Source organism: Macrobrachium rosenbergii, chromosome 42 (assembly GCF_040412425.1).
Source record: "Macrobrachium rosenbergii isolate ZJJX-2024 chromosome 42, ASM4041242v1, whole genome shotgun sequence".
NCBI lineage: Eukaryota > Metazoa > Arthropoda > Malacostraca > Decapoda > Palaemonidae > Macrobrachium > Macrobrachium rosenbergii.
The window spans coordinates 35,962,858-35,976,888 of record NC_089782.1 but is presented as its reverse complement, the minus strand read 5'-3'; the positions used below and the strand labels follow the sequence as shown (position 1 = coordinate 35,976,888).

Genomic DNA, 14,031 nt, shown 5'->3' with positions numbered 1-14,031 from the left:
CTTATCGATGCAACAAAGATAGTTTCCGTAATAAAGATGAAAACTACTATTCTGAGAGAAAAACAAACTCATAATCTTCAGACCTACAAGCATAGTGGCTTACAGTTTCTTAAAGGTAGGTCTTCTACAGAAACACTTCTGCCCTAAACTGGAAGACTGCAGTATCTGCAAAAATTCAGAACTGAGAAAAATGGTAGATAACCCCTTGCCTTACTCCTGGTTTTGCAGATACTGCAAATGGGACCCCCTGCATAATCTAGGAAAGCACTGAAGGATCATTCTGAAACTGCAGTAACTTGTGCGTCAGTGTTTCATGAGCCCAACTGGTGGCACATCTCAGTTTCGAAAATTTTGCACATACTGCAGTTTTCCATTTTAGGGAACACTTACCAAAGATCACCAAAAAGCTTGAATGACAACCAGGCTACACTACTCAAAGAAAAGTGGGTGGATAATCGCTCTGCTGACTTACTTGGACTGAAGAACACTCTGGTGTGGATGTCTCTGTTGGCTGGGAGAGTCCAGAAGTCCGAATCATTTATTTCCTTAATCTAAACCAACTAATCACCATAAATATAAAGCTTCATTGTAAGTACTGTAGTATCCACAGATCTCCTATAGGCGTTCAACTCTCTAGATGAAAGAAATCAATAGAAGTTATCATGAGATACTAAAATAAGGCAAAAACTACAGAAAAAAATATACAAAAGATAGCATGCTAATGTAACTACAAAGCATAAATTTTAAAGCAAATGAAATCTTGCAAAAGTAAAAAACAGAAGGAGCAAAGACATGATAACAAGCATAGATAAAAGGAAAGAAGAAATATACCATAACCATTAACCATTACTTCCAATATAAATAAAAAAATACATAAAGCACAAAAACAGATGAATTTCATCAACCCTACGAAAAAGACACAGGTGAGGCTGATGAAAAAATGTTGTTTAATGCAATATGTTGAAATATAAACGAAATATTAAGCAATGTTAAAGTGAAAGAACTTGACAAGTCAGAAAAGGACACCAACAATATAAATAATGCACAGTTGCAAAGGTACGCCCTCTACCAAACAATAAGCTGACCACCTGCACTTGAGTAATTGATGCCACAGACCTTTAACAGTATTTATAAAAACGAACAAACTTAGTGGGAAAACTGTGAAGTATGGCTGTTAACTAATCCTAAAAATAATGGCCAAGAAGAAACAAAAAAATCACAAGGAAATAGTATAAGTGACCAAGATACGTGAGACTGCATAATAATCACTCTGTGAGTAACACCTTTCACAACGCTTACGGAGAATAGAAGACGACATTGTCGAGTCTGATGAGACAGAGGTGAAACGCAGCAAGAGTGTAGGTATACTGGCCACTGACTTGCTTCAAGCAAGTTCTCAACCTCAGTCAATGTTAGAGTAACAGAGTAATCAGTAGAAATCTACAAAGGATTGATCACTGTGCAGCTTGCAAAAGCAAAAAATCAAAGGGGAAGGTTTTCAAAGAAAAATCTATAATGTTTCATTTTTAAATCACACATTTCACTGAAATTTAATGCTTCAAAAACAATGACAGTGCTCTCACAGCCACATTCGTGTATTTGTGTTTGTTATTTACAATGGTTTCCTCCTGTGCTCTCCCTCTTATGATAATTTCTGACTGAGGGTATAAACATTACTCTTGTGCTCCTGATTTACTGACATTAAACTGCTTCAGATAGGTTTCTTATCACCAAGTCATCAATTATGAATTCTATTTTAAAATAACTGTCATATGTTAACTCATAGTGCTCTAACATTATTATCTATGAATAGCATTTAAATTTCAGTTCTGTCTCTGAAGGTGGCTGAAAGAAAGTAAAGGAAAAAGTACAATCTAGAAAATGATGGGATGGGTTTGGGGGAGTGAACTCTGTATTGTGTGCCAAATGAACTACATGGTGTCACAATATGTGCTCAGGATTACAAAATGTGCATTCAGTAAAAGATTTTTCATGCCTGAAATACATTTAAGAGAAAACGAAATAGAAATGAGAATTTAAAAACCTGTTGCAATAGAGAGGCAGGCCTTGAAAGAAACAGAACATTCTTATACCTTGGGAACACAATGGATTGTCAAGCTGAGTGATAGAAAAGTAAGAAAGAAATTAGCTGCAGCATGGATGAAATAGAGAGTCGTGAGATTACTGATAAATAAAAATGTCCCATTAGCAAAGAGAACAGAGATTAATGTTGGGTACATGTGGCATACTACTCTATGTAACAGAAACATGGGCACTGATGATAAAAATAGAGATTTTGAAAAAGTGTGACCAAACTATGTTAAAATCCATGGCCAGAGTATGGCACAAGGACTGTATAATGAATGAGGAACTGGTAGACACTAGGTATAAAGGACCTAAAATAGAAAAAGACTAAGACTAAGATCATTTGGACATGACATGAGAAGAGATGAGGAACAGGGACACCCAGAAGCAGCCCTGGTTAGTGATGATAAACAACCATTTGCTAACTCCCCAATTTTTATAGATACAAGGTGTGGCATTTGAAGACCAAAGAATTAGCCACAGAAGTGTTATGATTATTAGGTTTTCAAGTTTAAGTATGCAGTAATTAGTACAAAAGATAAATCATAAAACATCAAGAAATACTTGATATCTAACCTATTTAATTCACTTTGTTGAACCAGCTAACTATAAGTAAACTACTAGATGATGATAATTATTTTTCCATATTTTACAAATGATGAAAAGCAAGCACAGTTTGTAGAGCAAACTGACAGGTGTTAATGGTGAGAACAGATAGAAAGCACCAGATAATAAATACATGCAATTATTGTAATATATATGAACACTCAATCTTTAATAATAGTTATTACACAAAAATAGATTCACACCATTTTTAATGATACATTCCTGACTACTACAGATAACAATGTTACAATGCTTTAAAGAACTTTTTAAAGTAAACGAAATGTCTCAGAAAATGTTTTGCCCAAGACCAGGTAGCCACTGTCCAACCAGAGATATTCATTCAACAGTCAGTTATTGCTGTTCTACACCACACAGTCCCAACATGCATGCGTCCACCAATAGCACCTTAGCCTTACGATCATCCAAAATTCAAATCAGAGTGATTCAACTGCAACAGCAGGCATCCTAACTGATATACCTGCGGCCAGTGCTGCTAAGGCTCCCCTGTTCTGTTTACATAAAAACACTGGGTTATCCTTTGTGCTGCCATCATACCAGCTCAAGCCAAGGCAAGGTAAAATCAAGACACTTAAATCAGCTAACACGAGTGCTATTCTTAGTGTTCAATGTAGTTCCATGGTTTTATCTAAGATTGGCATATAAATGGAAAATGAAACAGATTATTTGTAAAAAAAAAAAATCACATAAGATAAACATTAAAAACATTTCATACCAATGATATACAAGTAATTTATCAATACAGTCAAGATATAGTATACATTGTTCTACAAAAAATCAGATATTCTCATAAAATAAATAAAAAATCACAGGAAACATTGTCAACACTTTATAGCACTGATGACCTGAAGGTCAACAAATGAGACAAAAATAATCAGGACATTGTCCATCACATAGCTTCAACAACGAAATTCTCTAAAGGGAAATAATGGAACACGAATAATGTTAACTATTTTATTAAAAAAATGTCAAGTGAGAGATGTAGAGGGAATTCCTCAATATTAACTTGGAAATATGTTTTCCATATGCATACTATCCTTTCTCCACAAAAGTGAACGGTTTCATTGTCTCCTGTCCTCAAGACTTGTGTGACTTTTGAAATGTATCCATTTAAACAATACCCCTCTCCAGTCAGGGCATTCCTTGTAAATGGCTTCCTATTAATTTGTTTGGCATCAATGCACACCACTGAGAGGTATGAATAAGGAAATTTCAAAACAGATTTACTGCCATTATACAATAACAATTTTGATACTTTTTTAGATATTTTCCACCTCCAGTGTGAGCTCAGATGTTTTCTACAAGACATGCCTTTAGACTTAAGAATGGGGGTTACCTTTCTTAGCTCCCAGTTTAAATTTTTTGACACTAGCCCTTTCCTTTTTATAGTCAAAACTACATTCTCTAGGTAAATTCTCACAGGAACTGTGAGATATCACATGTTTTGTATGACCATTCTAATAGGAAAAGACTTTCCCCTCATATCCTGCATCTAAAAGGGACAGACTTTCCGACATTCAATGCAACCAAAAGGCTAATCTCAAGTGTGAATCCCATCATTTTTAAAATAAATATTTTTAATGTTCACTACATCTAAATAAATTCTTTCTGGTGCAATACCTAACAAGATTTTAATGTGGATTTGCAATAAGGAGTCACCACATCCAAAGCAGATGAGTGACTTCATACGAGTTATAAGAATACTTTTAAGCGAAAATCCTCTCCTGTGATTTTTGGAACGGAAAGGTCTACCACCATGAACCCTCAAATGATTTTTAAGCTGATTTTCCCAACAATATGCTTTACCACAACCTATCTATTATGACACTTCAAGTGACTCTTGAGAGAATATTTCCGAGAAAAGGTTTTTCCGCACTCACTGCACTTGAACGGTTTTTCTCCAGTGTGAATCCTCAAATGTTTTGTGAGATGGATCTTCTGAGAAAACGCTCTCTCGCAATCAGGGCAACTGAAAGACTTCACTCCGGCATGACTATTCATATGTCTCCTAAGAAAACTTTTCCTTGAAAACGCTTTCCCACACTCATTACACCTAAATGGTTTCTCTCCCGAGTGTATTCTCATATGATCGGTAAGCTGAATTTTCTGAGCATACGCTTTCCCGCAATTACTGCAGACAAACGGCTTTTCTCCAGTGTGAATTCTCACATGATTTGCAAGGTGAATTTTCTGAGAGAATCCTTTCCCACAGTCACTGCACCTGAATGGCTTCTCCCCAGTATGAATTAGCATGTGATTTTTTAGCGTATATTTCTGACCGAACTTCTTTCCACAGTTCTCACACTTGAATGGCTTCTCTCCAGGTTGACTTAACACGCGAGTCCTTACATTACTTTCGTGACAAGATTTTCCCAACTCACTGTTCACGAGCTGCTCTTCGGAATGGATTACTACACGATTCTCAAGAACCTCCTCCTGTGAAAGATTTTCTCCGTTTACAATGGATAAAAATCTTTCCTTTTCCTTCTGGATTTTCTGCCGTTTTTTAAGCCTTCCTTTCTGTTTCTTGCAGGATTCAAAATCCACATCACCTTCATCTTGGATACCCGTCCACACATGCACGCTTCCTTCCTCACCCACTTCTTTTTTACTGGTGTTCGGATCGTATAATTCTGGTTTTATCTTGACTTCTAAAGTTGGATCCAGTGACAGAGAGCCATCGTTGTCTGGTGTACTGCAACCATCCAAATCCTCAATTTTACAAGTGATTTGAGAGGGTAGTGATGTCTCTTCAATTTCCTTTTTTAGAGGAAATTCTAAGAAGTGTTCTGGATTCATTGTAGCTTTTCTGTCCTTAAATCATGTGATCTTTTCATTGCATCCCTAATCTATAAATGAAAACAAACTAATGCATCTGTTTGTATTGGCCAGTTCTCATTTTCTTACAGAGAGGAGTGCTACTTTTTAAGAAAAATTCCTACCATAAGGCAGTCCTTTATCCTAAGTAGTCTCTTACACAAACAGCGTCATATAACATCAAATCAAATTTTAAACTTGCATGTTAGGGAAAAGATAGCATGCAAAAATGACGGCATTCAATAACTTTAAGAATATTAAATGGGTAAGAATTATATATTCAAAAATTAAACCATACAAACAGAATGCATTGCAAATGAAATACAATGACTGCAATTTCTATGAGTACAACATCACTTCATTGCCTCTGACATAAATCTAACAGAATTAAAAACTGAGTTTCACCATGAAAGTTTTAAATTAATTGTACAGTAATTCACTATCTCAAACTACAAAGATGGCAATGGTAATTTGCATTTACACTTCTTTCCCATATATGCATACCTTCTTAATAAAAAGATTTTAAAAATCCAGAACCTTCGACGAAGTTCCATACCACTTCAGCCAGAATTTGACATTCACTCTTTTGGGAGTAAAACTCTGAAAGTAGAAAATGCAACTTAACTACAAATCACGGTGTGATATAAAGCATATCTGTGCAGGAAAAAACCAGACCAAAATCACATTATCTACATCTAAAGTTTTTAACCCATAATCTCAGGTTAACCAACATTGCTCTGTAGAAAAATACAACAAAACATTCGCATCTAGTTCAAAGTTGTGCCATACACAAAAGTAAAACAGCCTTGACAGAACAATAAAATATATTTTCCTTTTCAGGATAACAGCAATATCATTAGCATAAGAGTGAGTCATCTTTAAGGAATGAAAAGTACTCCTTGAATAAATTTCAATGTTCCATAAATACAAACCTTTTATTTCATTGATGCTCCAACCAGAAGTAAGTGCAATTAACACACTTCGGAAATTTCTACCACACAGCAAATTCTGACTGAACTGGCTAACACCTTCCCTTCCTAAGGCTTCCAGTAAATAGCAAAGGTACATAAAAACTTACCATATACTATTAATTTCAGATATAATTATGAAAAAACTAAAAACAGCTTGGTAAGACAATGCTAACAAAGTTTACTACTGATGAAGGAAGCATTGAAGGACATAATTTGGCAAACAACTTGAATGACTATTTCAGAAGTGTAGTATTACATCTCCCTGAAACCCTAATTTGTACTGTTAATTGTAGCTATTTCAAGAATGACATTAACTCCAACTGATGAAGGAAAAGTGGTTATCATGCTATGATAGATGACAAAAAAAGTTAAAAGCTTCCAAGGCATGACACCAGCCATATTACTTAGCAAAACATCAAAGATGATAAACTATAAATTTGTGTTCACTGTAACAATCATGAATATTTTGAAAATCTCACTATTAAGAGCATCATAACATTTACTGACCTGGTATACTTTCAGCTATAAAGACTTATTAAAGCTAAGACTATTACACAGGATAACTTTAAAGTGGTCTGCAACATCCAAAATTATATTTCATAAGATTTTATTTACAACTGGTTTTTCCCTAAATGAGTTAAGGTACTCTATACTGACAAAAATGTTTAAACATGACTTATCCATTAGTGAATTTAGAGGTGAAAATAATTCAGTCTTGTCTGTTTCCATAACCAACAGAACCAATACAGTTTGTACTCCTATGTCTTAATGAACACAATCTTAAGTTATATTGCTTTAATTATTTTACTCTATGTGTTAGAAAACTAAAAATTTACACCACCAATTTTAGAGTAAATATGAGTAACGTCCTATTTGTAAATGATGCAGTATACCACATTAACCCATCAACATGCTAGATTTATATGTGGAGAAGATGGAGCTGCTACAAAAGTGAATTGTCTTTAATGTGTTAAAGAAAAGCTTTATTTAATATAACTAAAATAAAGCTAACATTGGTTTCTCTTAAACTAACAGTAATTAGCTGGACATATATTTCAACAACATAAAATGGTTGCATTGCATAAATCAAAATCACAGGTATCATCACTGATAACAAATTTACGTTGCTTTATCATAAATATATTTTCACAAAACCCAGAATAAAAAGAATATATGAGGCAGGTTTGTGACTATTGAATCTGCAGGCATATCAATCAAACTGCAGAATAAAAAGAACATGTGGTCAATGAAGAATAAGAGGTGACAGAAATTCAGCATGTGACTATTCACATTGGGCTGTAGGTCCCTGCTAGGTAACCAACTGGTTGTTACATTAATTCATCTCTGTGTTGCTCAGTGGTCTGGTTAAAGTGATTATAAGTTCCAGTAACTTTTAAACTTCTCGAACTGTTTAGGATTGCCATATTTCAGTTTCAATTTTCATTCATCTACATATAGTTTCCTGTGTTTTACTTTTATCCATTTTTATCATCATCTTCCCTCCCTTCAATGGATCTGTAAACAGAAGCACTTCCAGTGCAGGCGATTCCTCAGAAGCTCCACAAAGAGGATTCTAGTGTCCTTTCACCATACAAGGTTGTCCCTCACCTCCTAATGTTAAAGACAGGATATGTAGCATATCCATAACAGGAAACTACTGTTTCATCAAATACCAATGAAGCAAAAGCCAGTGGAGTCACCCAGGAGGCCACAGCTTCTCCAGGTACAGTACGTGACTGAGAGCAACCTTCCAAAGCTAAGCTCAAGCTAACTATTCCAGCTGAAAAAGGAACGGTGCCAGTACCTCAAAGAGCTTGCTGAACTGAGCATCCCAACATAAATAAAGCAGTGGTACTTGTCCCAGATGGATCAGTATTTGAAGATACACATCCTTAAGGTTTACAGAAAGCATGAAGTGGCCCCTGAAGGAAGCCTACAAAAAATTTTGAATTCCCATCATGAAATGAGTGTGACAAAACAATTCTTTCAACAGGGAGAGGTTGATAACCTGTCTCTAGCTTCCTGTTACCCTCTGCACTAAGAAATGACTGTAGTTGCCCATCATTTTTCAAAATGATGAAGAGAAGGTTAAGATGCCTCTTGCTCGGTTCCATCTCTGCAGTAGAGGTCACCGTTGAGGCAGGAATACAAGTAAAATAACCATGAAATCACCAGCAGAAGAAGAGCTCCTTGCTAAAGCAAGAATCTAGACAGCAGCAAGAACAGTAAATGAGGAGCCTTTGACACAAGTCAAAAGTTCTAAGAGAGAATCTAAGGCAATCAGACAGCCTTCACTAACTCCTGGGAGTCTGATGAAAATCCTGGATCTGGTCTGGTTTGACAAAAGCAGGTATGACAGGCACTAGAAGCTGACTGGTGAGAGTACAGACAGGGCCCACCAATAGCAAATATAAATCATCAATAACAGAGAGCTGAGTAGGATTATCCACAGAGTAGGACAGGTAATGCTGGACCATAAAGTAGGTAGAGATCAAAGAGAAACAGCCTCAAGAGAAGTAAATGTCCAAGCAGATCCAGAACCAATCAGAGGTACTGGCGTGAAGGGAGATGCAATACCTTACGACAAGACCAACCGTCTTCTTGGACTTCCTTCATTTTGATACAAACTTCTGCTACAGAGAAGGTGACTACTTCTCACACTCCTTGCAATGAAGATCCCTCAAACAAACCTGGGCCCTGAAAAAAGTACAAAAAGAATGAGGATTGATATTCATGAGTGGAGTAAAGTGGACACATGCACACACACTATCCCCAGAACATTAAAGCTGTTCACATTGTTTGCTCTTATCTTCTACCCTACGAACAATCAAACAAACCCAAACAATATACAAATATTGTAAACTGGGTGAAGACAGAGATCCAAACAATCTCAGGTCAAAGAGTCACACAGCAGCACAGCGGTGGCAAAGACGTGTTGACATTATGGCGCCCAAAGTAAAAGTGAGGGTATGCAAACAAGTGAGTGGCTGGGTACTCCAACAACTCACCCACTGCACAACCTAGTTATTAAGCTTCAACAACCAGACCACTTTACATCAAATATAAAAGACAACGGTATGTATTCTCACAAGAACAAACAAGTATTAATGACATTTGTCCACTTAAACTTCTCCCTATAGAGAAATTTACTTGGAAAATGTGTCTAACTTATAGTTGAGAGCAAAATTTAATATGCTTAAGTCAATGCTCATTACATCACCATTCTTATATCTAGAGGAAAGTAAGTTCCCTATGAATAATGCAGTACTAATTTAGTTAACTCATTCCAGTACCAACCCTCCCTCTGCACCCTAACAGAGAATGAAGGTCAGTCAGAAGAAGCCCTCAATTTCCAGGAGGGTTTGCCCTTGAAGCAAAAGCTTATGTACCACATGATGCCAACATACCAAATTTTAAAAGATGAATTATATTTTTTCTTGATATACAAACCAGAATGTTTTACAAAGTAGTGCTCTCAGTACATGGCTTGGAAACACAGGTTAATTGGTGGTGGGCATATGAATGGAAGGATACAGCCCACTTAACCTGTAGGTAACCCATTTGTTCCTATAACCATGCAAACCATCATCTTTTGTATAGATTTACTACTACAGTGGGAGGATTGCCTTTTAAAACTAATTAGCAGAGTCCCCTCTCAACCTGGAGGTGCCATTGTCCCAGTCATGTGAAACAGCAGGGGAAACAATGGCTTCTATAATTTCTTATTCATCCTAGAATAGGCATGAAGAAGCCGATAGGGCCCTTAGCTACAGAGTTCTGTCTGAAAAATAAATCTAGCAAAAAGTAGAACATGTTTCTCATTAAAGATAAAAACACAGACCAGTAAATAATTATAAAGACCAAAATAATTAGTGTAGAAGTACCAAAATAATTAAGTGCCAAGGGAAGTGTATTACCTTCAGAGGACATGGGTGACTGCTTTTTGACCTTCTTCCTCTTCGTCCCATATCTCTTCCAATGTGAAGGGGGCCAGCAATTATACCCCTTGCAGGAAAGATTCACACACCAAACAACACACCTGCAAAAAGAACAAAATCAATGATAATCCACAGCATAGGGTGACATAAAGTGACTACATGCATGCTATCCACTCAACACACCTACACTGTTCAACCACATCTTTTACATTTCCTGAACAGTAGCCATTCTCGAGTGTGTTCCTAGTTATAATAACACACAGTATACACAATCTGCCATCAACAAAAGATGTACATAGGTTCAACAGCACAAATCAGTCATGATGACAGCCAATGGCAAAGTGGGGGATTGCTGACAGATAGATGGATGGTATCTTGCCTACTAACCTACCTTCCACAGTTAACTACAGTACTTTGTCACTAAGCTTAAACAACCATTTCCGTCTGTAGCCAGGAATACTCCTATGTAAAAGATGAAGGTTTGTATTCTCATCATGCTGTTCTAGTATCCTTAAATTATAGAACAACCACATCTAAAATAACATGATAAATTATCTCTAAAAAACATGAATGTGGAAATAACAATAAAGCTTCACAGCAAACGTCAAGTTCCATAATCACAGCAACACAATAGAGCCATCCTGAATCAACAACAGCCAAGAACATGAGATAGTTTATTCAAGCAGAAGAGTATTCTCCAACAACTAAACAAGGTGTCAACAAAGTATATTCCTGCATAAATACAGAATGAAGATTTGTGCTGTATTCTTATATGAAAAAAATAAATGTAGGCAATCTCACAAAACAATGTTACTTACAATACCAATACAGTATTGGTTACTTTTCAACCCATAATAAGATCAAATTAAACTTGTGTGAATAATGTCAATTTTGGTCAGTCGCAAGACATTTTTCTTCTAAAACAAAATCTTTTACAAAAGCTTTACAATGTCCCTGATTACACAGGACCCAGCAGCCAACATTAGCCTAAGTTAGGGAAGGTTAGGTTAGGAGTCATCTCTTTATTTTGCTATTTTTCATTTTCCCCTACCTACAGTCCTAGTTTTCCATGGTGGTCCCTCATTACTGTCTACATTTGGGGGATGTGTCCAAAGTCTTAGGAGTTGGTCACTCAGCAGAAATGAATGTCAAATTCGGTAATAGTATAACATGTCGTCTTACTATGCACGTTGCCTAGGCTAAACTAGAGATAGAACGAAACCTGTACAGGCTGTTGTAAGATTCCCACAAGGTTGGGGAGTCCTGAAGGCAAAGCCACCCTCGTCAGGTCATGACATGGTGAACTTTAACAAGGATAGTTTAAGGGAACAATCAATAGAATGCATCCCCATTGAAATATGGCTTCAATCTACTGTTAAGCTGGGGGTTAGTAGCCTAGGCCAAAATAACTGGTTAGTGATACATGAAAATGGCATATGAAACTACTGTATATTTACCTCAAATTCATCAAATCGATCAAAATCACACCAAAAACTATCAAAATGATTATAATTTATATTTGCGTTCAAAAGTGTAAGTCAACTTGTGTAGATTTGGCTAACAATACCATGGCTAACTGTATTCATAAGGGATAATCCAATCTAGTGGCAAGATCAGTAGATGACATTGCACCTCAGAATAGGACTAGGCCTACCCCATGTTATCTGAGCTGCACGGGACCTGTAAAACCTACAATAATGTTTGAAATCTGTGTGAAGGCTCACTGAGCTACCAAGTCTGGATGTCCGAAATACTTCAAAGAATAGGCCTAGCTATGCGTACTGTACTTCAGTCAACGTACGGAGTCATCACACGACTAGCCTAGGCCTAGCTACACAGTCGGTTTTAAGTTATTACAGCTGATGCACTTCAGATGTTGGTTTTGGAGCTTCAAATCTGCAGGCCTAAGACTGCACAATAAGCTCCCACTTGATATCAGTAGGACTAAAAATAAAAAGCCTTTCAATAACTGTCTGAAGACTTTCTTATTCTCCGAGTGTTGGGCCTTGAGTTCGGGTCGTTTCGGCCGTAAGTCATTTGCATGCAAAACGGGCGCCGTGTTTAGCACCAGCTCCTTGGGGATGTACGTAAAACATAAAATAATGACGGTAAGTACCATAAACATAAGGTCTTTCATCGTTTTGGATATTATGGCCTAAATGACTTAAGGCCGGAACGACCAGGACCGCAGGCCTACGGGCTGACAGTGTGGATTTGACAATTAGGCTATGCCATAGGGTCCTTAGAGCGCCAAGCGCACTTTAATGAAGGCCTCAAAATATCTTTTCCCATGTTTCAACATGTGCCCTGAATGTTTCCGATGTCCGTGCCGTTATCAAACAACCTAACCAGCCATACCTAACCTAACCTAGGCCTACCTTACCTTAGGGTAGCCTATGAGGTCCTTACTCTAATGCATGATGTTATATCGAAAACAACACATAATCTTGGCTTATTCTGAATGAAAACTGTCAGTGGGATTAGGGTCCTTGTATTGCACCCACCTTTCCCTCTGTGGTCCCCCAAATTGTAGGATATAGTCTAAAGGTTGGGGGGGGGTCCACTAGGCCTAGGCCTATCTATAAAATACTCATACACTAACGAAACGAACGTCAGAAACGTCCAAAGAACACATTAATAAACAGGAAAATAATATTTTCAGGTTCAAAAAGCAATAATGATTTGGTGAAATAATACCAAAATGGATTAGCGGGTCCTAAACAGCTCCTCCGGTGGGGCGAAGCCGGAAAACCTTAAATTAAATAAGCCTATATAAGCCTGGCTTGAGCTAAGTTACGCCAAGCCTGGGCCTATAAATGCCTGGAATACAAAATTAAAATCAGCTTTTAGTCAAAAAAAAAAAATTAATAATATCTTAAACGCGGCCGTCTCCAATTCACTTACCAAAATCATTTTGACCATTCGATGGTGGCCTGGGCCATAGGTTTTCGTCCAGCCTGCTTTCAGATTTCGAAAGTTTCTGTGACTTTCTTCCGGCCTACTTTCAGAATTCAAAAAAAAAGGCTGTCACGTCAATTAAATTACGATGTGGCAGTTCGCTTCTTCCAACGATAACACGTAAAACACTGACTTTAACCTCTGACAAGCGTTTAACGAGCTACAGCTGCTGCACCTGCTGTCAATGAAGGTAGTAGTAGTTGTAGTAGTAATTATAGATGTTAAACTATGAAACGGCTCCCTGAGCCTTTCTTGGTTATCCTTTCGTGTTTAGTTTTTCTGTTGTAAAATATATATTTCTATAAATTCTTTCCTATTTTAATTTTTCTCTCTAGAAAGGATTTATTTAAAGTAATGTTTAAGCTATTAATTCGCCTTTATCTGGTGTTTTTGCCTTAATACTCTCTTAATTGATAGTTTGTCAGTATGGTATTAATTCCAACTCTAAAACAGTTTCCTTGTTCTTAGTTGCTAACTTCACAAACTCAGTTACAGGAACGCTTCATTTTGGAGAGCTAGTCAGAGCATTAATTCTCACATAAACATTAATACTCTTGTTACAGTCACGCTACAAATATTATGCTTCGATTTTATTACCCATATCTATAGAGAATTGCCTTTACCTAACTTCCACTATC

The 14,031-nt window shown here is 36.8% G+C and overlaps 1 protein-coding gene across 2 annotated transcripts; it reads right to left on the bottom strand.

The window, feature by feature from the left end:
• Nucleotides 1-3,649: 3,649 nt before the first annotated feature.
• LOC136828261 (gastrula zinc finger protein XlCGF7.1-like) lies at nt 3,650-13,603 on the bottom strand. Of its 2 annotated transcripts, XM_067086123.1 has the most exons (4): nt 13,340-13,603; nt 10,415-10,536; nt 6,031-6,126; nt 3,650-5,558 (listed from the first exon to the last, which is right to left on the bottom strand). In XM_067086123.1, the coding sequence occupies exon 4, from the start codon at nt 5,506-5,508 to the stop codon at nt 4,522-4,524; it is 987 nt and encodes a 328-aa protein (XP_066942224.1). In that variant the 5' UTR covers nt 5,509-5,558; nt 6,031-6,126; nt 10,415-10,536; nt 13,340-13,603; the 3' UTR covers nt 3,650-4,521. The 2 variants fall into 2 exon arrangements, with proteins under 2 accessions (XP_066942224.1, XP_066942223.1); XM_067086122.1 differs by having other exon boundaries at nt 3,650-6,126.
• Nucleotides 13,604-14,031: the final 428 nt, after the last annotated feature.

What these genes read in the sequence shown, in the direction of transcription:
- LOC136828261 (XM_067086122.1), bottom strand. Translation starts at nt 5,508, where the DNA reads ATGAATCCAGAACACTTCTTAGAATTTCCTCTAAAAAAGGAAATTGAA.